This window comes from Eutrigla gurnardus (assembly GCF_963514095.1).
Source record: "Eutrigla gurnardus genome assembly, chromosome: 14".
NCBI classification, from domain to species: Eukaryota; Metazoa; Chordata; class Actinopteri; order Perciformes; family Triglidae; genus Eutrigla; species Eutrigla gurnardus.
The window spans coordinates 16,128,075-16,154,578 of record NC_139937.1 but is presented as its reverse complement, the minus strand read 5'-3'; the positions used below and the strand labels follow the sequence as shown (position 1 = coordinate 16,154,578).

Sequence of the window (26,504 nt, the reverse complement as noted above, 5' to 3'; positions counted from 1 at the left end):
CTACTCAACTACTTCTGTTTGTCATTTAATATCAAGGGAATTCACTTCACCCCAGTTAAACAGATCACATGTCTGTTCGTCTTTGAGCTCACCATTAGAGGGCAGTAGTGGACTTATTTTGCCTTATAACACGAAATCTTCAGACAATCTTCAAACATGTCCTTGTTTATTGACAAATGATCGAACCTAGGCCAATTTATTCAATCGATCAACATCATACATATGTTCTATTTGAAGCCATTTATCACAGTGGCCTCCTCCTTTTTTTTTTTTTTTTATGAAACTGTTGCGAGGAGGGCATTGATGAGCGGTGATCCAGGTGCGTTTACATCGCATCAGTCCTTCCTCATGGCAACCCTGCTGGAAATACCAATATGGCCACCAAAACTGCCGTGCAGCTGGTAAGAACTGATGCCTACCGTTCATTTCCATTAAAAAAAGTACCCAGGAGGATGAATGTACACACATACAAATCCACCTAAATTACAGTCCCAACAGATGGAGCCGGTCCTATGAATCGTCGTGTGTTGGGCCGGCCCTGTTGCACATGAGTTTAGCTGCCAGCGATCCGTATGTCATTGTCTTTGTCTCGGGCTGCACTTTGTCGGTGTGACTTCTCCCTGTGAACACACACAGCAGAGCTCATTAGAGTGAGCCTGCTGCCAGGGCTGCAGACATTAGCAGGTCCCATAAATCCAGGGTCACTGCCAGCGGATTCCTAGTGTCACTGCTGGCCAATCAATACACCATACTCAATACTAATACGTAACACTGTACAGTTAATAGAGCTGATTGGAAGTTGATGAAAAACTTACTTGGAATCTTATCCATTGCGATAAAATTGGGATCTTGTTGCTTTATTTTTGGCCTGTTTCGGGCGATCAGGAAAACTCCGAGGAAAGACAGAAGACAACTGAGAGAGAGAGAGATTTTCTGATATTATCTTGCAGTGCATTTACATAATAACGGCATATACTGGTGCGTAATTGAATACTTACCCAAGTAGAAACATAAAAATGTTTAGTAATGCCAAGCCTTCAAATTCCTGGTAAAATACTATCCCTGCAAAATGGGGGGGGGGGGGGAGGAGCAGACAGATGGAGATCATCTAAAGTGCTTTGTTTGTGAAACACAGGCCTGAAAATCCTAAGCACACATTACATTGGGATGATGATGGGAACGAGTTTGATTTTGAAATGAAGAGTGAGTATCAACACAGACAATGTTGGCTGCATCGCTGATGATCCCCCCCGACTATCAAATAGAAAACTCACTTTTCCTCACACTATCACTGCTCTACCGCCATGACCCCCTCCGAAACACTTTCTTCAGTGTGGAATCAAACTAATCTTAAAGAAGGAGTCCACCCCCAGATGTCCTTACACTGCCAGATATAATACATCAGCAATTTGTCGTTCAATGCAGTCAATTGTGGTTTTTATGTGTAGGTGGAGAAAGCAATATCGTAGCATTAGATTGTAAAGAAAAAGGTGAGAGTAACTCAAATCACCACACGCCTCGTGGCTCCCCCTCCTCTGTGACGGATGTCTCCCTGTGTGATTGTAGGACACCAGTGCAAAATTGGGGAAGGAAGCTGTTGCTCTTTTGTCCTGAGTGATTGACACCAAAAACGGATGTTTGCCGCCAGAAAAGTTTCTGTCATTCCACTCCACTGAAGCTGCACTTGCACTGGAAATAGCTGGAGGTGATGTCACCAGTAGTTGGGGGATTTATCTACTAGAATAATAACAAACAAGGCAGTGGAAGGTCCACTGTCAAGGGCTTTGAGTCATAATTAAGTGTTTTTAAGTCTGTTTTCAGACTGAACAGCTAAACGATTATGACATATAATGAATATAATAAAGAGCTGCCCGGACAGAATACGCACGCTGTAAATAATCTGGGGCTTTTGCTGACTCTTAAGTGGTTGGGAAAGTGAATCACCATCTTGACTGTGTATCATGTTTTACTGTGTTGTGTCAAGAATTGATTTCAACTACTGCGAACTGAGTTTTGCAGCACATCATCAAAAAAAGTATTGCGTCTCAAAACCAACAATGAATAAATCTCACATTACTTTTTTTTATTTTTAACTTCACTACACTGTCGGTGTACTCAGCCCACTGCTTACTGCGAAAGATGTGATTTTATCTTCTTTAAGAACAATATCCAAATAATTTTATAGAATTTTCCTGGAAAGAACAATGTAATTTGGGTCAAATTATCTGGAAAATAGGAATGTCCTTGAAAGAAAACTGTCAACTCAAGTGGAGAATTTCTGTCACGAAACGCATTTGAATGCCAACAGCTAAAATGCATAACATTGCACTCATAAAGTCCTGTAAACTTGTATTGTAAAATGAGCCATATTTGGGCAGAATGGGCTTTTAAACCATCAAGTATTCATCCATTCATTCATGCTTCCTGTTAGAATAGAGTTGGGAAGGCTTTTATTTTGAAATATGTCCCCCCCTAGAAACAAATTAGAATGGGACCATAATGAATTATATCAATTACACCTGTGTTTACCCAGCCATGACACATATCTGAGTTAGGCCTATATACTTCCATTTTCTAGTCTTGGTTAGCTACAGCGTTCAGAACCATTTGAAGTACTATTTGTAGCTTTAAAAGTTTAAAAATGCCAGTAATGTATGAAAGATGTAATGTATGAAAGATGTCAATGTACGGTTTGAATGAGTTTTCGCTGACAGTATAAATAATTTGAGAAAAGCCTTAAAATGTGGAAGTCCTTTGAAGCGCATTCCTTTGAAGAGCATTCCAGCAAAGTCTGTGAGGGCTTAGAGCTGTCCCACTGTCAAATTGAGTGTTTGAGGGCTCTTTTGCTGACATATCTGCTGACTTTGGCTGCGGTCAAAAAAGTCCAAAAACGACACCCCAACGTCTTTTCCTACTTTTCCTTGACCTCAATGGAAAACGTGACAAGGTCAAGGAAAGAGGAGAAAATGAGTTCATTAGGATTAAGAAAATACACTTTTGTTAAATAAAAGACTCAGTCACACTGTCATTTAAAAAAAAAACAGGAACAAAACATTCACATCTCTGCGAAAATCACTTTTATAAAGCAAACTTTTCAGTAAGAGACCTTCTTCAAGGCAAAGGCAGTAACAAGTGAATAGGCTCATTCGAGAGCCTGCAAGGATTGATCACCCCACAATGCATGATGGTTAGATTTGTGCCGACTTGACCCCGATTTGCTCTGACCTCGTTTTTTAGAGCAAGGCGCCGCATTCGCTCTCCACCGAAGGCTTAATCTGTTCACAAACATATCTCCTGTGGTTCATAATAACTATAATAGGGATTTTTACAATAGCTATACAAACAAGTGATTCTTTTATTATATTAACACAAAGCAGCAATTACAACATGTTTTACAAAGCAAACAAAACTGCTGTCAAGGCCTGATCACGTCTAGCAGCTCATCTCCAACGAGTAGGAAAGTTTCGAGGAACATCACTTTACCAGCCGTAATGCAGAACACTTCTTTTCAATCAGTTGAACAGCTTTCTCTGACATAACATCCTGTCAACAAGCACCACTTTATGAAAAGTAATCTGCTCTGTACGCTGGAACCTAAGGGAGCAAATGGGATGAGAGGGGTTATTAAAGTGACTACCCGCCCTCTTAAGCAAAGAATTAGTGCACACAAACACCATCCTTAGGAGCATCACAACCACCGGCTCTCAACGAGGATATCGACATCAAGTGTTTGGCTGTGAATAGACGGAAGCCTCATCCCGATGTTTACTTAGCATTTCTCTCTGTGTGTTCTGCCTTTGTGTATTCTGTGTATTGTGTACATGTAAATTGCTTCTTGGCTGTCTCTATATATAAGTAGACTTGAACTTATAGCTCTCCTTAGCCAGGACGATCGTTCCCTTGACGCTCAGCCGAACAGGTGCAACTGATTGACACAGGTGTTCTGCATTTAGGCCGATCAAGGATGTTACTTGAACCATTTGTCCTCCACCTTTCACTTGATGCCTGTCCATGCCTTCAATAAGGTCTCAGACCAAACATTTGCTTGGTGAAAAAAGCACAGATGCTTTCTTTTTCATGAAGTTTGATATTTTTAAGCAAACGGCGCTCAACGCGAATCAATTATGCATTTGCTTGGGGACAATGTTCAGCCGCAGATAATTGCACGTTTACTTTTTCTTTTTTCGTTTTTTGGCACCGAGACAATGTACGTGGGATTGACTCAAAATAAACTACAGTGGCTATAAAGGAACACCTGTTCGGATAGAACTGCAGCTCAGAGCAACGGAATACATACATATATAATATCAAGCTATGCAGAATATGAGTCTTCTGTTGACGAGTCTGATCATTTCAGCAGGAAAACTGAAGAGTAAAACACAACCCACAGAGGGTGACAGCGTTAGGACTGACATACCTGCAACAATGGCACTTGCGGTGAAGAACACAAAGTTGATAGGAACCACCTCTGTGGCATCAAACATTTTCATTGCCTGATTGAGAAATCTGTAGAGAAAGGGGGACAGAAGATGTGGAGGCTCAATCCTATGTCTAATGTTTTATTTTCCTCTGTTCGGGGACTGGAAAGTCAAAATTGCATCCAGTCTGTGGCAAACACGAGGGGTTTATGCAACAACGACAAAAAATAAAAGGCAGAAAGAAAGAAGGTAGAGGGGAGAAAACCTTGACTAACTTGAGCTGGAAGGCGCAGGAGGCAACCATGACGACAAGCATGACGTAGAAGATGGGGTAGATGAGCTGCAGGTGGCCTTTTATCGACTCTGTGATCATCCCCGACACGGCTTTGACTGAGATGACTGTTAGAGAGGCTGCAGCAACACAGAAGCAGACCACATCAGCGCCTACTTGTACAAAGTGTGGCCTTGATGGACTTCCTCATTGGCTCGTGCTGATTTCAGAGGCGGTAGTGAGTTTTAGTGAATCATTTTTTATTTATTTTTTTTGGTTTACATCATGCTCTTAACTGAGTTAATGGACAGAGCACGAGTCCATTTTTTGGTAGCCAGGCAACAAAGCAACCTGACTACCTAAAATGGTTCAATCCATAACCTCTGCCCTCAATCAGACAGCTTTGCATGTGTTCATACCGAGCAGGGCCACCAGCAGCATCACGATGACGATGTGCTTCATATTCCTCCTCTTGTACAGATAGAGCAGGATGCAGAAGACGATGACCTCTAAGGACTGTAGAGAGAGAGAGAGAGAGAGAGAGAGACGCACATTAATTGACAAATTCAGATTCCAATTTCCTTGAAAATTTACACAGAAAATGAAAATCCGAATTGCACTCCAAATTGGGCTTTTACTGACCCATCTCATTTATGTAACAACGGGCTGCGTTCAGGCAGCGAGTGCGGCGCTTTAATTAAAACAAATGGCCGTGGCAGAAAAATGAAATGAATTGCTGGTCTCTAATGTGGAGGGCCCAGGGCTGTCCTTGTACAGCTATAGAACACACACAGTTCTAATGGTGGAACATTAGAAAGGAGTACAAAAGTAGAATTGAGGGGGGGAAAGTGCACACTGATATTTTTTGTGTCAATATGTTTCAGGGCTTATTTCAATGGATTTTAGGTCATATACCATTTAACCTGACGCACACATGAATAACACCGACCCTGTTTAAAAGTCTCCCAGATGAAATAATCACCGCCTACAGTTCATCCCAAAGAGCTGGAGGTTGTTGCTCCGCAGGCTGATGAGTATTCACGATGCATTGCCAGAGATGGAAAACGGAATACCCTTTTACTCCCCATCAATCACTGCTGCCACACACACACACACACACACACACACACACACACACACAGCAAGACTATTTCAATATGAAAACATCAGTCCATCTCTCAGTATTTTCTGTGTGAACATTTCTCTCTTGTTTGTTTTCATCCAAATAGCCCTTTTTTTTGTGTGTGTTTATTTCCGAGTGTGTTTTCCATCGGTTAGAGGACCAGACGAGAGTGGGAAGTGGAATATGGTTGAGATGAGATGCTGTGCCCTGAATAATGATGACACTGCTACCCCGGGCACCCGTTTGCTGTTTATACTACTGGCTAGCACCCCCGATGTGTTGCTAGCTCTTGTCCTTTTCGGAGTGATGGATTGTGTGATAGATAATTGATTGTTCCACAAATTCAGAATTTGGACCAAAAGAAATGAGGTGAATCCCTGGCTCTGGATATACTGATAATGGTTAATACTGTATAAAATGAAAAATATATAAATATCAGAAAGTCTACAGATCCTCATCCTCACTTCTACAAGTAGTTTCCTGAATGACGGTGATGTGTCACACTCTTTTCTCCTCACTCACACACAGCACTGTACTCCCACAAGAAAATCACAGCTCCCTCTCTCCTTATACTATTATCACCGGAGTCCTAACATCATGGAAAAGCAGCGGGATGTGACCTTCTACTGCAAAAACCTTCCTTTAAAAACATCCAAGGTGTGTTGACCGTGTTAACACTTATATTTTTGTGACGGGTGTGTGAGTAATGCGAAATCGGAGCAGGAGAGTCAGGGCCGTGAGGTTGGGCCATTATTTCGTTTTTTAGTTGATACTGAATGCAGAAACATAGTTTTTTCTGAACTCACACCCCATCTCGCAAACTCCACGAAACACAAACAGCTGTACGGAGAGCCGAGCACATCCATATCAGCCACAAGAACCAGAGGAGTCCTTTTTTTGTGTTCAAGGATTAATCGCAGCATCCCCTGAGGTCAGGTTATTCATCAACCGTCCTTCAGCTCCTCTTCACGGTTCACGGTTGGGAGGACAGGAGCTCGTATGTACACCGCAATGTGTTTGAGGATATTTAAGTGGGCTGCTGCTAATAGTACAACGTCCAGCAACCTGTCTGAGACACAAACAGCAGCTCCAAGCAAACGAGAGATTAGTCCACATCCTAAGTTGTTGTTTCAGAGCTGCTGCAGCACAGCCAGGAGGGGGAAAATAATAATAATTTTAAGCATTAAAGCATGTAAACGTGTTCTAGCACGAACCTGAAATACAACTAGGCACCAGAAAAGAGCATAATTGGTCTTTTTTAAAGGGTTACATACGAAGTAAAGCAAGAAGTGCCAGCTGACAGCGTAGTACTGGACCAGTTGGGCTGTGATGTGTGTTGAAGTGTGGGGGGCAAAGGTCACCAGGACGTATGTTCCCGCTATCGCCAGGGAGCCACCTGTGGAAGAAAGAGAGGCGATGAGGTTGTTGTGGTTTTAACTTGCCTATTTTAATGGGCACAAAAACTGTTAGCAAAAACTGCAGTTCATAATGAAGATCATTATAGAGATTCAAACAGTTGCATGTTTTAATTGCTGGCAGGACTGGTCACATGACCAGCTATGTTGTCTGTATTTACAAATGAGCATTCGGCCACTCAATTTATTCCATTGTCCGAGGCTGATATGGCTGAAATATTTATTATACACAAATGCAGGCACACATGCTTCCTGCACTGCAGTATGGTTTGTATATGTGTGTAGACTATAATTAATGTATGATAAGAATGGCCATCAGAATACAATTGGAATCCCTAAACTAGCTGAATGTGGCTGTCATTCACCTTACATCTGAGGTTGGGTTTTATAACCCTTTACAACCAGGGCACAGCTGAAAAACAGGGCTAGCTCTCAGCGATGTCCCCCCTTTATGAATAAAACATTCACACAATTAAATGTATCCAATAAGTGGCTGATAATGGCCCTCGGCAATTACAAGACCATAGTGAAACTGGCAAAAAAAAAAGAAAGTGCTGGTGATTAATCAAGGAAACCAACAGTATGCTGGCCTGTGTGGCGCTGATAGACATTTCCAACCTAGCAGCAATCTGAGAGGACACACATGTCCTCAGCGATGCAGTGTTTGCTTACCAACAATGTCGGAGGCGCGCACCGTCTCCTTGAGGAAAATCACAGATATGACAGCGCTGGCTGGGGAGGGAAAGTATATTCCTGTTAGTTGAGCCGTCAGTAAAACATGCCACAGTTCCTCTTCTGTCTCCTAGAATATAATCTCAACGGACACAGCTTTATCTAACACTATGTTTTTGTTTTTTTTAAAGCAGATACACAGTCTAGACAGCAAATCATTTGAATTGCAGATTGAAAACAACCCTAATCACAATAACATAACAATCAATGCTTGTCCCCTGACAATGAAAACATAATTAAAGTACAGCTATATTTGTAGCCTCATATTCCAGATAGATTTTTCTTTTAATGCAGAAAGTCAATTTAATCCCAGGCAGGATACTGAACTCAATATTGACTCGATAATCAATTAAATCCATATTGTTGCAAACGCTGCTGTATACGTGTATACTGTTATTGAGGAGGAGTAATGAGATTATTCTGTGCAGCGTGCACATCTCTATAATTTCTCCTACATATTGCATGTACTCATAAAGCTCTGCTATACAGCGTAAAGGCATGTATCCATAAATAGATACGCACAATGTTTGACATGTTTGTATTGATCAGCCTGATGATTGATCAATTCTTGCTTTCGCTAGATGGAACTCGTTAGGACTTCATATCAGCGGCGTCAAATTATGGCAAGACGCCGTTCCATGCCGCATTGTTTCACGAACCCATTCATCAATATCATTGTCAAAAACGGGGATGCTGAGGAGCAATCAGTTCCACATGAGCAAAGGCTCCAGATTAATCTTGGTAATGTTTCCACGGGAAACGCGGCGAAGCGACGGAGATGAATAAACATACAGGGCTGGGCTGTCACAGAGACGGATGGGGCGACAGGCAGATGCGCATGCAGACATATGATAAACACGCAGACAGACGGATGGGTGGCCACTGCCTGAGACACGGAGACAAGCTAGTAGACAAACGGGCAGGGGACAGGCTGACAGCAGCATGTCAGGGAGGAGGTCTCTTTACATAACACAGTGTGGCTGCCATGTTGGAGGTCCTCGACACTAAATAACACCACCGAGGGCCTCATTTCACATCCTTTACTGTGGTTGTATTGGTGTATTCCAACTGTGGAAGCCAGGTGATGGCAGGCAGACGCATTTACAAGAAAATGATGGATAATACTGAAAAACAGTCAGTTTGAGTTTGTGTACAGGCTTTGACACCATTATAAAGAGATTAGCGACGGAGCATAAACAGCTCACTGTGTCACACACGGGATTACTGAGGGTGTGGCGGGATGACAGACAGGTTCTAAATGTGCATATTAAACATTGAGTGTAGAGCAGAATAGCAGATTTATTAAACTCAGTTGAATTAAGGCAAACATGTCCCCTCAAGTGTGCTCAGTGTCGGCACCTATAAACAGCATCATGCTGATGGAGTCTTTGCGAGGGAGACGTTTGTAACAAGGCGCCGATGTGCACGATGCCGCGGGGACGTTACTGTTACGTTGCAAGTTTATAAAGACTCTCGTTGGTATTCTGATGAAACGGTCGGTTGCTAAATATTTCATGCTGCGAGCATGATCGCATATACATTTAGGACTCCTTCTTTTGCCACTGGGGCTGGCAGGATCTAACAAGTAACCATAGCAACTCCGCACAAAGTGAGATTCACACGGCTTGATAAAATGAGAAATGTGGTAACCTCTTGGGTACATAGTTGTGTCACTGCTCGTGTGTGTGTGTGTGTGTGTGTGTCCACGTGCTCTCTCTCTCAGATATGTAGTAATGGGAACCCCCCCTGTGGGGAAACATGTCAAACATTCTTTCACCTCACGTATCTGACATGAACAGATGAAAGCAGCTAAAGTCGGGCTGTCATCTCCCAGAGAAGCTCCAATATAACATTGTACGTTCATCATGGCACAAAAATCAGTGCCTGTTGGAAGCTCTCTTGTCCTATCATCACTAAGAATTAAGACAGAAACGGATATTAGATATTAGAAAAATAAACGTTCTAGTTCTGAGAGTGAGTGAAATACCGTAACAACCGCGCTTTTTTTTCCACATTAACACTTTTAATTGAAGCCACACAAATCTTAAGCATCTGCAGGTGTGACATCTGCGTGCAACGCTGCGGCGTTGATGATGGAGAGAGCTGATCCTCTTCTCCACTTGACAGCATTGAGGATGATGCTGTCGTTCCTAATAGAGACCGGTGGGCTCTGTGGACGGAGACGGTAGTAATTGCTCTCCGTGGAGTGTCAGCGTTCCAGTGTGACAGGGACAGGTGGATGACGGCAGCGTCATCGGCTCTCTTTCCTCCGCTTCCCCAATACGTCTCTGCCCGTTGTTCATTTCTATCGGTCTATCCCCATGTTCTTCTCTCAGCAGCCAACCTCCGTTCTCCCCTCTTCTACTCACTCAACCACTTACCTCCCTCTGCTTAACTCAGCCAAGGCCTCCCACTGTCTGTCCCCTCCAACCCCCCCACCGAGCCTTCACACAGCTCTCGGAAAAAGCAGGCACAACAACACCGCAGGAGGGGTGTGTGTGTGTGTGTGTGTGTGAGAAGCATCTCTGGTCAAAAAAACAAAACCTTTTTACACACGCATTTGTGTGTTGCTTATTTGCATACAATGTGTGCGTGAGGTGGGAACGGAGACACGAAAGGCAGATTTTTCCCATCAGCTCTGAGGAGGACAGATTGTGTCACAGCTGCAGACATCTTCCTCTCCCTTCCTCACCCTTCCTCACCTCTTCGTCTCCCCCTTCATTAATTGTTCAGGACGCTCCTTCAAGACACTCCTCAGCTGCGTGTTCTACGTGCACACTCCGATGCAAGGCCGGCCTCCCGCAATCAGTGGATTTCATGGGGATGATAAAGATTGTGAACTGGAAATGAGCGCAGTGATTAATACCTGTGGCTTTTAAAGAGAGTGATCATGACAGCATTACACACACTGATGATGCATTAAGAGGTCACTGCACTCAGAAGCAACGCCCTGCAAGACTACAGCGTGCAAGAGGTGCAGCCTTCTTAAACAAGATTTGTGGTTCGCTCAGCACTTTATTCGACCCATTCATCCACTTGTGGGACGTGAGTGTGGGAAAATCGTTAGGAGCGTCGGGGTAATAGCCGTCATTTATATCCATGACTCACCACCACCTCCAGCGCGGTAAGTGATGGGTGGCGGGATGTAAGAAGTGAACCTGCTCAATATTTAACCTGTGTTCAGAGTGTTTGCAATGAGCCGCCGCTAGCTGTAGCGACTGGGCCCACCTTGTTTTGATTGGCTTATGAATCCAGGCTTACTTGGTGACAGCTTTAGCTCACACTGCGGGCTGTAAAAATGAGCCTTTCTCCCGTGGTTCGTTGAATTTATAATGACGGATGTAATTGGACTTCCTGAATCACCCATAAAATTCGAAGGGTGGAAGTGTGTATGTTCATCTTCTGGGTCCAGTGCTCGATTTCAACTTGGCAACTGGGGGGGAAAATGAGCATACACCTACATGGTGGCCTGCTAGGTGGGGCTGTAAAGCAACAGTTGGAAGTTTCTTTTCAAAACTTTTTCAGAAACTCCACTGAATGAGGTCAACATTCAGTGTTCTCAAGATGTAACTCGGGTCAGGATTTTCCTAGAGGTTATGTGATATTTATGATGGATTGTGAGATTAGTAACGGGACAGAAAAAAGATTTCTTAGATGTTTCTCTAATCTTTTTTTTTACATTTGTGAAGTGCTGAAAGGCCTCTATAAATATTCACATAAAACAGGGAAACTAAATCTGCTTTTGGTTGATCTCACTTTGTTTTAGAGCTAACGAGCCAAAAAGGTTTGCAGTTTTTCAAAAATTGTCCAGGCAAGCAGAAATTAATTTCCACAGGATGTTTCATATTATTCATTCAGCAATTTAACTGAATTCATTTTTGTTCTCTTGATCTGCAAATTCAGTTTCAGTTTTCTTTGTAATTACAACCAGGATATTTAAGCTGGGTTGCTGCTTAAATCATTGTGATTTCATGTTCATCTCTTTCCCAACATAACAGTGTTTTGTGTTTACTGATTGCTGATTTCAGCCCATTGTTTTGGTGATACATTTACATTTACATTTAGGTCATTTAGCAGACGCTTTTGTCCAAAGCGACTTACAATAAGTACATTTGTCAAAAAAAGGAAACAAAGAACATGATACATTTTTTACATTATCCAAGCTCATGAAAAAATTGTATCCACCTGTTTACGGTTTTAAAGAAAAAATTAATGCTGTAACAATGGAGTGACCATTTCTATAAAAAAAAAAAAACTGAGACTTTATATGCAACTTTCGTAAGCCTGCAGTATCTGTATTGTGTCATATAGCACCCATTTGTATCCCATAAAAACTGTCAACATCTCCTGTTGTTCCCCAAGGAAGCAACCTTTCCTGTCGCCTTTATGCAGGATAATGTATTAGGAGGGGGGAAAGGTCACACTCACCTATGACAGACACGCAGCCCAGCGGGGCTATAAGCGATGCTGGGGCAAAGCCGTAGGCAGCAAAGTTCCCCAGCTCCCCCAAACCCATGAGAACCACACCACACCACCACATCACAGACTTGTAGTAAGGCTTGGAGCCACGCTGGGACTGACGGACGTGAGCATATTTCTGTCAGGAAGAGGAGCCAGAGGCATCGGTCACATTTAACAGAGCTAATAACTGGAGATAACACAGATAACTTCACAGCCTTACACAGACAAAAAAACACTTTAAATTTAATAAAGATGGCATTTTAGATGTGATACAGCATTACATAAGCTGCCACACCACAACACCATCTGCTGATAAGCATTTCATCCCAGAAGAGACATGACACCAATTAAACAAATCAATGAGGCGGGAAGCTGTACAAGGCAAATGCAAATGCATACCTCATGATCATTAACAATTCTATTTTACAAGCTCACACTGGATAATAAAAAATGGTTATCAGCCTTTTAAATCTCGCCTACACACACAGCTTGCCGCTGCCAAACATTTTCTGCACCTGCATCAAGAGTTTTTGTTGTTGTTGAAAACAGAGTGAGCAACAGACATTACTTTATCACTTACTTTATCATCTGTGGGAACTATTTTTTAACTGTTTACCCATTACATTCAGCTAACTATTTCAACTGTTAACCCATTACATTCAGCTAATGTTGCATTTACATTTACATTTAGGTCATTTAGCAGACGCTTTTGTCCAAAGAAGGAAACAAAGAAACCACAACGTTAGCTAACTGTTTGAACTATTAACCCATTACTTTTAGCTAACCATTTCAACTGTTTATCCATTAATTTTAGCTAATGTTAGCTAACTATTTCAACTCTTTACCCATTCCTTTTTGCTAATTATAGCGAACCAATTCAACTGTTTCCCATTACTTTTAGCTAACTATTTCAACAGTTTATCATTTACATTTAGCAAATTTTAACCCAATTTAAAACACATTAAAAAGACCTGGAAGTGCAAAAATACGTACTCATTTCTGGGTTTCAGGACTCATTCCTGCACCACTACATTTTAGCCAACGATTTCCTCTAGAGTTCATCTATGACTTGTCGCTAACTTTTAGCTCACTGTTTCAAATACATGATTTTAAGCTAATTTGTAGCTAACTATTTCAACTGGGCTGCAGTAACTCCATCTGTGGGGTTGGCTTGGGAACCAGAGGGTCACCGGTTCAAGGCCCCATACAGACAGACAGACTACCTACGACCCCTGATATTTAAACTCTCACTTCTATTATTTCTTATTAAAATAGGCTTTATTGGCATAAAATACAATGCCATTTCTGCTGTCTGCTACACAATGGCTGCGCTGAACTTTGTCAGCAGATCACATAGTCAGTGCCTGCCCACTGAGATCCTGATGAGTTTCCTAAAGGGAGATCAAACTGTTCGGAGAGAGGCAGTCTACAAGTGTTGAAAATTTGTCTTAACAGGCATTAAGTGACTGCTGAGTGTGAAGTGTCTGCTGTACAGCTGGATTCCAGTGTGTCCTACCTGTATGTTGAGTGAAATGCTGATGAGGATATTCCCACATATGGAGATTATGATTCCCAGGAGATAAATCTGTGGGGAACAAACAGTAAACAGGCACACGATTAGGGGATGCTCTGCTTGTCACATAACAAACACCCCATAATAATCCCTGCAAGTCTTCCCTCTAGTTGCCACATCTGTCATTCCCATGACAACCACAGAGACTGTTGTTCCATTGGTGCTTTGTTCAAAGGAAACACAGGCTTCAAGGGTTTTCGTGATATTAAACTTTCAATTCCCACACAAACACATGCAGTAAAACAATAAACAGGCATATGCAAAAAAAAAAAAAAAAAAAAAACTCTCATCCTCTTAACTCTCCCACGAAACACGACACCTCACAAAGGTCAATGGATGGAGGTTGGTACACACCTTTACACACACAAACACCCTGGCAATGACACATAAGCAAGGTTTTGGGAATAGATCTCCGGCAATGTAGCGTGCCTTGTTGGTAGAAATTGATAATCTGAGCCAGATTGAAGTGTCATTATTTAAACAATATTAAGGTGTGAGAATGCTAACATGCTCACAATGACAATGCTAAGATGCTGATGGTTGACAGATAAAATGTTTACTAGGTTGTTCGCCATCATAGCATGTTATGCTAGCATTTCCGATTTAAGTTAACAGGTATTTGTTAAGGAACCAAAATATTGAACAATTATAATTTAACCTGATGATGGCAACATATACAAAATTAGTAGATAGCAACATTTAGTCAGGTGTCATCCTCTGGAGACTATATGTCTGTATAAAGTTTCATGCCAATTCAATCTATTTGATGGCTCTTAGGATACTTCACACAGAAGTGGTGGACTGCCACTGCCACCCCTCGAGCCACGGCACTTGTGTGGCTAAAGAGCAGGCAAAGCTCTTGAGAAAAATCCCAGTTGGGCAATATTGTCAACTTTTCTAGCCAACTCACAGCAGGAATGCATAATTGGTGTTTGAGTGATGGAAGGAGAAACTGCAGTATTTTTTACTGTAAGAATGCATTATGCTACGTCCCCCCCGTATGCTCATAAAATGATCGCCAAGAGGTAATTTCATTTTAGGTCACAAACATACCAGTAGCTGTGGGCGGACAAAGTTTTCAAAGAAATTAAAAAGCGTAGAGGGGGTGGAATGTGAATGATGAAAACCTAAAGAAAGAAACTCAATCACTGAAGAAGTAACAGCAGTCATGCACATCCAAGTATTTATCCCTTGAAAGAGCTTATAAGAAAAAGGGAGGGCAGAGAGAAGAGAGAGAGGGCAGATTCGGTGATGAGAATTAAACCAAAGACAAAAGTAGGCGGAGGAGCTTTAAAATGAGAGGAAGGAAGAATGGAGCTGTAAGAAAAAGATGGGAAGACAGCAATACTAGATATCAAACTGAAAAGGTGCACTCAGTCAAGTGCAGATCTCCACCAGTCTGCAACAACCACTTGTTTGATTGAATGAACACAACCTACAATTGGCGAACCCCCATCTGACACTAATGGGCTGTAAGACGTTGTAAAAACAAGCTGCGATGTATGCAGGCAATCTGCTCAAGGTTATTCCATTAGACATTTTATACAATCTTGCCAAAACAAAATGAAACTCAATAAGATATCTGACAGCTGAGTCAGACCGCTGAGTGACTACTCAGAAGTAGCAATAAAAGTAAGCAAACTGTTATCGCCACACTTTGTCTCAGGGTATAGGCGTCGCGTTGAAGATCCACTCAGCTGTGTAATCACTTGTGGCATCTACTACTGGCCAGGGACCAGTTAAGAGTAGTGAGTGAGGAGTCAGCAAGCTGTCAATGGCAGTACAAAACAGGCGTTTTCAGAAAGTTTTGAGTCACCGCATCCTCGAGAGGTCCTTGAGCATGCGGCCACAACTGATAACCCGAAATATGATGCAGTGTGCTGCAGCAGAATATGAGATTAGCCGTGGACAGACACAGAGATGCACACTCACTCACGGATGCACACACATTGGCATTATTCTCCGGGCAGAGATGGTAACAATAGAAAGAGAGCAGAGAGAGTCAATGCTGAGGTTCTGTGGTCCATTCTGGAAGATAAGTCGGGCAGTGGGTTATTGTCCATAATATCCATCTGATACTATGAGACAACATGTGGTCAAACCAGACTGAATGGAGTGTATACTATCACACAATCCAAAGGTCATCCAGTGCTCTGCCAGAGCACATTATTAAGTATCCTCAGTGAAAATATGAAACTTGTCTTTGCACCCTGAGGGGAAGGAGCTGTCATTATAGCTTAGAACAAATCTCATTCTGTGCACAAGTAACAACCCTCAGCCTCAGAAACTGCAGTGAAGCGTACAAAGGAACACCAGACAAATTGATGATGTTAACTTTGGATCTGTGGGTGAGGTGACTTACACTGCTGCATCACTGCTGGACTACAGACACTCACAAACTATCAGGGTTTTTACTTACAAATTGTAAAATAATATTGTGTTGCACACTTGCATTGCCCTTTTTACAAACAATATTACATTTTCACTGGAATGAATGCTGGCATCTCTGTAAAACTGTACTTTGGCACTGCTGGCAAACAACAGATATTGCCATTCCTAGAGCTGCACCTGCTAGTATGGCCTAAAATTAAAAACAATTTTTAAAAAATGATGCGTTTCATAGGTGGGTGGCCACAATTACCAACACTATCCAGAATACCATAATAATACTATGACAATGACTCCCACGCTTGCATCTCGGTTTGGAGATTAATTAGGGTCTAATTTCTCTAATTTGTCTTCTGTCTTCCTAAACACGGCTGGAATACACTATCACAGTACAATATGGTTGATACAATAGTTGATGTAACACACCCAACTGCTGCCAGGGAATATATATAGTCTGAAGAGGAGCCCTAACCCCAACTCTAAACCCTAACCCTAACCTTTCTCCATTCTAACCGAGAATTACCTTCAGCCCATTATTAATTACCCTTGACTCATCTGAGCACACCCCAACAGCCCACTTTAAAGTCAAACCACTTGTGTTGTGCCCTCGTTATTGCATAACACAAGCTCATCCTTTACTCTCCAACCTGATGAAAGATTGTAAACCCAGTGGATTTCTGGGTAATTTAAAACTAGAAGCCACCGCATACACTCCTCTATATTTCACAGTCTGCCTCTATCTTCTCCTCACCCTCTGCTCGCCAAGTGTGATGAGTCCACTGACCTGTGACAGAGGTAAACAGGATTTTGACTCCTGTGTGTGTGTGTGTGTGTGTGTGTGTGTGTGTGTGTGTGTGTGTGTGTGTGTGTGTGTGTGTGTGTGTGTGTGTGTGTGTGTGTGTGTGTGTGTGTGTTAGTTTAAACATTTGTGATTGTGTGTGTGATGATGCTTGCAGTGCTTCAGAGGTAAACAGGATTTAGGAGGAGGATTTGGGGGGCAGATGGGCGGCTCGGTGATGAGCTTCCTAGGGGACTGATATCGCATCAGTCGCACAAAAAACACACACAAACGTGTGCATTTGTGTGTGTGTGTGTGTGTGTGTGTGGGGCGTACAATGATAGACTCCATCCTCAAATGTTGAAGCAGACAGAGAGAGAGAGAGAGGTGGACTGACTGTACTGTGTAAGGGATGACTACTGTGCTCTGTGGTAATTCATGATCAGACGGATGTGCTCTGTTCACTAAATCAGGATCAATAACCTTGTCAAGCACGACAGGACAAGCAGTGTAAGCGGCTGCATGAGCAGCATTGTGTTAAGCGTACGAGGAGGTGGACGTAAAGCCTGAGGATAGTTTATTCCCCAGACTTCACCCTGGAGATGTGGCACTTTGAAGCGAGAGAAGAGATCCATCTCACCTTTTTTTTTTTTTTTGATTGGATTTGTTCACGTTGGATTTGAGCTCGCCAGCCAGTGAATTCAATGTAATTACAGTAAAATTATTCTCTCTTTTGGCTTAATTTGTTGACTCATTATTGGTGGGAGAGAGAGGGAGGCAAATCCATTGTGAGGGCAGAGAGGAAGGTAAACACCGAGCGGGAGGGAGAGAGTTTTCCTGTCACGGGAAGAGCAAACAAGGCAGGCGAGGCCGGTACACTGGGAGTGCCTTTGGTTTGTGGCTTGCTTGGCAAACATTACCCACTTAACTTTACCCAAGGAAAGAGAGAGACTTCACAGCACAAAGCTCCCTGAGCTGCACCGTACTTGTGGGTTTCCTACTTTGGGTTTCGCCACTGATGTTTCACAAAGCTGATCAATTATCTGCTATTAAACTGCAATAAGATAAGGTCACTTCATCTATCCAAGGGTGGAGAGTAGCTAAGTATGAACTCAACTACTGTACTTAAAGGGGGCATATGACACTTTTTCAGTGCTTGTGCACATAGATTTGGGTTTCTGTAAACAAACTGAAATAAGACAACACAGTCAGTTTTGTCGTGGGCTGAAAACATGTGATTCAACAATCAATCAGATGTGACTCCCCTTCCTGTGTCACATGAAGGCTCATTAGAATAAACCGCCCCCTCTCCATCTGAGTAACTGCACCCACGACTTGAGAACGACCTGTGCAAAGTTGATCAATTAGAGTAGATTGGGCTTTTTTTCAGGATGGCGGTTTAAATAGACGGGCGCTAAAACAGAGCGTTTTCGGCAGATTCAGGATACACAAGGGACGATATGAAAATGTCATGCCACAATTATTCTGGCCAGAATAAATTGAACGCAAGATATTATCCATCCATCCATTTTCTACCGCTTATCCAGTATTCAGGGTCGCGGGGGGGCTGGAGCCGATCCCAGCTGTCATTGGGCGAAGGCAGGGTACACCCTGGACAGGACGCCAGTCTATCGCAGGGCCGACATGTAGAGACAAACAACCATTCACGCTCACATTGCAAGATATTATGACAATCAAAATATGTTTAAACCTCTTAAAATGGCAAAGAAGGAAAAAAGAATGATAAATAATGAATACATAATTGTTTGCATCACAGATAAGGTCACCTTAGGTGAATACATTTTTGTTTACTGTATTTTTGAATTTAGGACATTTTCAAGTGCACGTGCCAATTTTTACAATTATCACAATAATGGAAATTAACCAGGGTATACTTATTGTGAGTATTTTTTTTTTATCACAATCCACTATAAAATCCTATATAGTCACATTCCTAATTTAGACAGTATTAGAAAAAATAAGTGTTTTTTTAACAATGAAGAGAAACCCAAATTACAAGTATGAACCTGGAAATGAGTGATATGTGATGTTTAAAACAACAGCATTTAAGGGATCTATTGGCAGAAACTGAATACAATATTATAAGTATGTATTCTTTATTATATAATTACACTTTTCTTTCAACTTTCAGTCGTGCATGACTTGTATAATGTTTAAACTTGTTTCAGGTAAATTAATTCAACCCATGAGAGTAAACAGAAAAACCACACTGGACGAAATTTGAGTCCTTGATTGTGTCTCGATTATGAATGTTGGATGCGGTTCCCAGAGTTTTCCGCTGAGATTTGCGTTTCTTGATAGTCGAACACACTTGACTGCTGCAGTTGGACTCCTTTTGTTTGAGTTTGTGTCATCATGACTTATAAGTGCTGACTAATAGAACACTGGGATCTCTCTTTGTTCTGTTCTCTGGCTTCCTCAATCAATATCAGCGTCAGATTAACAAATCCAATTCTCCAAGACTCACAGTCATTTTCCGGTTTCTAGTTAAGACGTTTAAAACTTAATTCAAAAACTGTGCTGTTCAGAGTCGGTGTCATTGTGGGTTGTGTTGTTTGCTCGTTAACTGTCAGTTCTTTGGTGACAATTTATGCAACTGAATCCCACTTTCAAATTAATTACATTTTGACAAAAGAGAGCTGGAGCATAATTGCTGATGTGGCCTGGAACAAACTCAATAAAACAAAACAATTACAGAAGACTTCATCAAACACACATGTTGGACTGGTCAAGGAAAAATCCACCCAGAAACAACGGGATCATTTACCAGATATAGATGATTAAAGTGTGTTATAATAGTGGACAAAGCACCAGACCCTGAACAAACATGGACATTTTTTTACCATCATTTATATTCTTACTACATCCTTAATCCTGCACCCCTTATCCAACCTCCTAAGGACATTTATCATCCCCATAAAGGCACATGTAATACTACACACACGCAACTCTAGTGACAAGCAATTTTTCATAGGCGTGAAGTAGCGCTAAGCAAACTGGATCAGAACAGAACACGGCATGAATCTAAACTAAAGCTGAAACAACAGGAACCCGATGGGTCTTAAAGCTGATAGAGGGACTGACGGCACGGATCCTCCTCCTCCTCTAGGACACTGAAGACAGACAGACAGACAGACAGACAGACAGACAGACAGACAGACAGACAGCATGGCCCTTTGTGTCCACTGACAATGGGGATCTGTCCCTCCCTGGGATGGGCTGATCTCTGGATGAAGCCCGTCAGTTTCTGCTCAGAGGGGATGGGTACAGAAGAGGCTCAGCACAGAAAGATACCGTGGATGAGCGAGAGACGACAAAGAGAAAATGATGGAGAAGATATTCATACCTGACTTTATTACGTCAGATAAATGATAGATTATATACACAAATTAACACCAAGGTTAAGCGATGACGTGCTCACAAAACTCCTCAGTGCGCCGCCCACACTTTGCGTCATTGATGGCTCAAACATTTACCACAGTACTAATGCCTGACTGAACAAATGCTGTGAACAGACGGTGATCAAGGTCAGATGAAAGTAGCGATATGTAATTTAAATCCAATAACAAAGAGGATGGGGATGATGGAAAATGCTCACTATTATGCTATTCTACATTTCTAAGGGCTGAGAAGAGGAAGGGCAATAGGATCTTTAAAAATCTAAATGATTCATTGCCCTGTGAGTAAGAATGCACTCAACCAATTATATGGCAAAATGCCCCCAAAAAATGCCACGTATCTTGTGTAGACGGAATATACTATCAGCGGGTCACCAAAAACCCCTGAAGGACAGTGAATATTCTCAAATACATGGAGCCGGTAGCTGTGGAAAATGACCTGCTCTGAACCGAAGTGATGGAGTGAAACTCTGAAAACACGATGATGTAGCCAAATTATTCGCAGAAATACTTCCTCCCACGGGAACAAGCAGTGAAGCTCTTGAATGCAAATTCTGCACACACTTTACCGATTTGCTCCAGGAAATAGAAAGGGTATACCCATTTGCACCAGAAGGCAAAAGGTCTGAAAAGTGAAGCCAATTCTGAAGTGCCTTAAGTTTGCATTCTCTCTGCTGGCCATCAGGGGGTGTTTTCAGGCCATGAAGATTAATTGTAATTTTGTCACAACGCATGCAAAGTAAAAATGTGGTTGGCCCACAAGCATACCCAAAAAGTTAATTCAGGCCAAGCGCACACAAAAAGCATCCCTTCATTTCTAGCGCCACCTACAGTGACCTTCCAACATCACAGCTCCAGTTACTTCTTATCAGACTTCCCATGACTTCTGTTCCTGTCCCGTAACAGGTTAGCCAACCAGCGGGGCGATCTCTAAGAACCTCGGTGTGCCACATCAACAACTCTGGGCGGCGTTCAAAGTGCGAGACAGGCAGATATTGTGCCCGGGATGTTCCGTGGGACGGTGGGTAGCTGGGACCATTAGCCAGCTGCTCCATCCTCTTACAGTAGATCTATTCTCTCGCAACCCACCCATGGGCCATTACTCATTACTCACGCCTCTCATCCCTCCTCTGTTACTCTCTGTCTCTGCCCTCTGATGCTAATGTCACACAGAGGGAAACACACTGACAGGGGAAGATGAGCACGAGAAGAATGTGCGTCTGCATAAGAGTAGGAGGGCAGAGGACACACACGCTGTACAATAACACACACACACAGTTGAAGAGAGAGACTTTACAGTAACAACATGAGAGTTCACAAACAAAGCTAAAAGCCCAAAAGAGCGACCTTTCAACATTCACGATCACTTTAGAAAATAACTGTGACAGGTGCCAACGCCGATAGATCTCCACACTGTCTGCCTTCCTCACCCACACTGACTGCTCATTACCCAAAGAGCTTTTGAAGCTGAGGTTATATTTTGACATTTTGACTGCCCAGTATTTTTTCAGACTTTATCTCCTCTTGGACATTCGTAACGTCCTGTTCCGAAGTGAGTTCAGAGAAAGTAGTTCCTGAAAGTTAGTAAAGGGAAAACATCTCTTCTGCCTGCTGAACAGCTGAAACTTGGTTTATATCACATGTACAGTCAGCAAAATGAATATGTCACCTATTAAACAAAACAGCTGGTGTTTCCAGTGACATTTGGGAAAACTAATAAAGGTGATACTCTAGCCTTTTGATTATTTTTCAATTAGTATTTTAAGGAAGTATTATGTTCTTGTTTTTATATCTTTAAATTGTAAAAAGTGTGAAATCTTGTCCACATTATTTAAATGAACTGCCTGATCAAAGACTTTAAATTCTCACAATCCATATTATGCATAACTCCCCTGAATTAACAACTATTATCTGCTATAGCCAAAACAATCGTCTCGCAGCCCACCTTTTATGCTCCACTCCAAATAAACATTGTCCTCTTCACCAGACAGAACTGTTTGAAACTTCAACAAACTTACCCGCAGAGGATTTTCCATGATCTCAGCCCTGTGAGCCTGAGGTGGGGTCAGGTCAGGAGAACTTGAATTCGTCATGTTTTCCTTATAGTTTAAAAAGGACATGATCTTTCTTCTTTCTAGACTCTCTTCACATCCTCGTTCATTTCACCTCATCCCATCCCGCGCGCATCCCACGTCCTCTTCAGCGCGAGCACACACAGGGAAAAGTTGCTGGCGTGGCGGATCAGGAGTTTGTGCTGACTTCAAGTGCGGTCGGAAAAATGAACATTTGCTACAATATTGTTGCTTTTATCATTGATTTATTTGGGGGGGATGTTTGAAAACTCTTTAATACACTACTTCATCAACAAATGACTTTGTTTCTAGAACAACTTTGTTTAAATTCATTGGTGACTTCTCTAAATTACGACATCACGAGGTGCTCTTGAAGGCAGCATGAGCGAACAGGTGCAGTTCCTGGTTGTGCGTGTAAAAAGCGCTCCAGGGCAGACAGGCCCGCTGTTGTTAATGCTAATGAACTAAACATGTATTTGTTTTAAGCCAACACGTGTAAGAAGTCCAAGGCTTGGTTTTGGGTACCAGAGCTCAAGTTGGTGTTAAAGACGTCGCCACCTGCTGGACGCGTTCGGTATGACAGGAAGCTGTGGCTGACAATCTTCTAGCTGGCTGGACAACACACCTGATTTAAATGTAACATGATGATGTTCTCACAGACAACAGGTGTTTCATTGAATGTGTATGAATCTGTTAATTTATTACCATTCATACTCATCATCATCATCATCATTTGGAAACAGCTGCAGCAGCTGAAAGGGAGATAGAAAATAGATCATCATTACAAGGGATGATGCAAACAAGGCCTCTGATCTCCATTCAGCGTGGCTCCAGCTGTGGATGCGTCCCGGTCAAAGGGATGAGCTGAGATACATTGTTGTGTCTCTTTTATGGGATCTCACTGATCCCACCCTGTCTGTGAATACATGATGACGGACGCTTGTTCATTCTCGGGTGCTCGAAATAATAAATAATAAAGAGTGATTCATCCGGTGCAGGTGGGGCTGCTGTTTTTTTGCAAACACACATTGACGAGGTGTATTACTACCCCATAAATACATGCATAAATTAGCATTCTTCAAACTTAAAGTATCTCAGGTTGATTTCTACCAACTAAATTCTATCCTATTCTATTTGTTTTTCATTCTTCTGAATCTCTTTTACAAGAGGGTCCTGGTCAAAATGGCAAGGTACATAAAAATACAGACATAAAAACAAAGATATAACATGCGCATGTTTGGGTTTAGAAACTTTTGAATTTTTCATAGACTTCTATTCAATCGGACTTCAGAGGAGTCGCCCCCTGCTGGCCATAAGGAAAAAATGCAAGTTCAAGGCACTTCCACGCTGGCTTCACTGTTCAGACCAGGAGGGGGCCACCTGAAACAGACCCTACAAGATCTAATTGTTCCAATAATTATGGTGGAGCCGCCTCTGTATTTAGGTCACCCTGTAACTGCTTAACCAATTAGAGCTCATCATGTCGAGCACATATAGACTCCAGTCAGATGGACACGGGCGTAATAATTTGTTAATAAGTTATGTGCTTACCGACACTCACACTCTAATGGAGAATCTGCTTCTCCGGTTTCCATCTATATTTATCCTGCTGCTCCTTTTGTGTCGGCGCTCCGTCCTGAGTCAGCCAGCTTTCTCATAATCAAGGCCCATTTGATGTGATTACTGTGGCGTGAAGGGGAAGGCGGGAGACAAATGAAAGCGCATGTTATTTTCACGTGGATAACATGACTAAACAGGTTCCCGATTTTTTTTTTTTTTTGCTACTTTCCATCAATCTCCCTCCGGAGTCTGCTTTGACTGACAGCTTCTGTGGCGGACAGAGGGCCGCGGCCGTTTCCGGGTCCCACGGCAATGCTTCAGATCACACCCTGTTGTTTTCAGTCAAGGATGATGTGGTGACGTTCTGAAACCTTGACCTCAGATGTTGAAGCGAGGACGTTTGAGTAAAGATATGAGATAGCGGAAAAAGAGTGGAAAGAAAATGTTGAAGGAGCACAAAAAGACAGCGAGGGAGTGGGAAAGAAAGCAAAGGAGAGAGAGATAGATAAAGGCAGCTGAGCAAAAGATAGGGAGCAGCAGATTTAGTCGACACAAAAAAAACTCCTACACACTCTCACTTGCACCTCAAGCTTTGAAGGAGCGAGAGAGAGATAACCACATCCTCTTCCTACTTTCTCTCTTCATTCTCATTCCATCCTCCCAATCCATCTTTATCTGCCCCCTTCCTCCATCGCTCTCACTGAAAGGCTGAATCTTGACTCTCTGAAGGGGATAAACGGGCTGATTGACTGGCTCCTCTTGACCGCATGGGTCTGATTATGGATTATGAGATTTGAAAAATGAAGTCTTGAAACTGTTATGATGATTAAAAACTCTGCGATGGACCGGTTCCCCCTTCAAGCTCAGAGCCGCTCCTCATTGAGGAAACTCCAGTCTCAACACTGTACTAGAACTGATGACGCGTTCACTACAAACTCTACATTGCGGTATAAACTAAATAGTTTGTTTCTTGAATTGAGGCCAGAGTTTGAAATTTGTACCGTGGCCCGTTTGAGTACTGAGGACTTTTTATATTGTTGTTGTTCTAAGACAACAATAAAGATTATTATTTCATAATCAAATTCATATCAGGGCTCTGAAAAGGTCTCCATCAAATGATATGAAAGCGAAAGCCTGCCGAGTGTGCATAATGTAAATGATGGTGATTTAAAAGGTATGTTAGTTATTACATATATGCAAAAAAGCATGGCCCTTTAAGTTAATTGAATGACCTTAATCCTGTGTTACTTGGTGGAAACCTATAGAGAGAAATGTACCCACACAGGTGAGAAGATGTGTGTTATTTCACCGTCTCCTCTGAAACAAGGTGATACATGGCTCGGCCTCATAATGAGTTTCCTTCTTTCAGTCTGGCATCTTGCTGAGAGGGAATCTAATAGTACATCTAACTGGCTTCTTAATAGCCGAAACTTTAATAACTATTCTCTTTTCACCAGCGCCCAGCCTGGAGCACTAAAAGGGGCTCTATACTTTTGCCAACGTTTATAATGAGAATGCCCCCCCACCACCACCACCACCACCACCTTTTATGACTTGAGATCATCTTACAATTTAAGAAGCTCATCCTTTGTTCTATATCTCCACCTGCAATCATCCATGAAAGCCTATGGAGAGCCATGGGACACTCCGATCACTACCCATTACCTCTCGCACTCCATTTTGGACAACGGACATTTCTCAATTACATTCACTGTTCCGGATTACTTGCTACATAGCTTTCTCCATTATACACGCATGGTGTAGCATGGAGCTGAGGAATCACATCGGAGAGGATCCACTTCACTGGGAGATTAAATGGTCTTCAATCGTCATTGCTTTTAAAAACGCGGATCATCAGCAGATTAATTTGAGCTACAGGGCTTTCCTGTTTCGAAGGAAGGGTCGCCACGGGAAACGGTCATCATCTCCAAACATTTGATGGACTTACCCAAAGAAATCAAGATATTCATATCCCATGAATCTTCTCACAACCGACTAAATATCTAAATGTATCCTAGGTAAGGTGGCTTCACGTAGATCTACTTCAAGAGTAAAATTATACTGATAATGTTTTTTTTTAATCAGTATAACAATCACATAATGCCTGCATGATAATAAATAAGCAGAATGAGTGTTTTTTACTAATAATACTTTGATTTTTTTGGGTGCTCCCTGTTGATAAAAGTGCTAGATCTGTCATGAGGCTGGTTGTGGTCTGAGCTGAAGGATGACTGCGAATGCGACCCAGTTAAAAAACGATGACAAGCATCAAGAATAACTATAGCCGATCTTCT

The 26,504-nt window shown here is 42.2% G+C and overlaps 1 protein-coding gene across 1 annotated transcript; it reads right to left on the bottom strand.

Moving 5' to 3' along the window:
- Positions 1 to 149: 149 nt before the first annotated feature.
- Positions 150 to 22,801, bottom strand: nipal2 (NIPA like domain containing 2). The gene is made up of 11 exons (XM_084027885.1): positions 22,597 to 22,801; positions 13,937 to 14,005; positions 12,388 to 12,556; positions 7,900 to 7,959; positions 7,087 to 7,208; positions 5,109 to 5,205; positions 4,694 to 4,829; positions 4,418 to 4,506; positions 999 to 1,062; positions 816 to 913; positions 150 to 620 (listed from the first exon to the last, which is right to left on the bottom strand). Exons 1-11 carry the CDS (start codon positions 22,696 to 22,698, stop codon positions 511 to 513), a joined length of 1,116 nt encoding a protein of 371 aa, XP_083884011.1. The 5' UTR covers positions 22,699 to 22,801; the 3' UTR covers positions 150 to 510.
- Between the last annotated feature and the right edge of the window lie 3,703 nt (positions 22,802 to 26,504).

Coding starts and splice junctions, on each gene's coding strand:
- nipal2 (XM_084027885.1), bottom strand. CDS start 22,698: ATGTCCTTTTTAAACTATAAGGAAAACATGACGAATTCAAGTTCTCCT. Junction 7,209..7,899: donor GCGCGCCTCCGACATTGTTG/GTAAGCAAACAC, acceptor TTTCTTCCACAG/GTGGCTCCCTGGCGATAGCG. Junction 4,830..5,108: donor GCTGCTGGTGGCCCTGCTCG/GTATGAACACAT, acceptor GTGTTGCTGCAG/CCTCTCTAACAGTCATCTCA.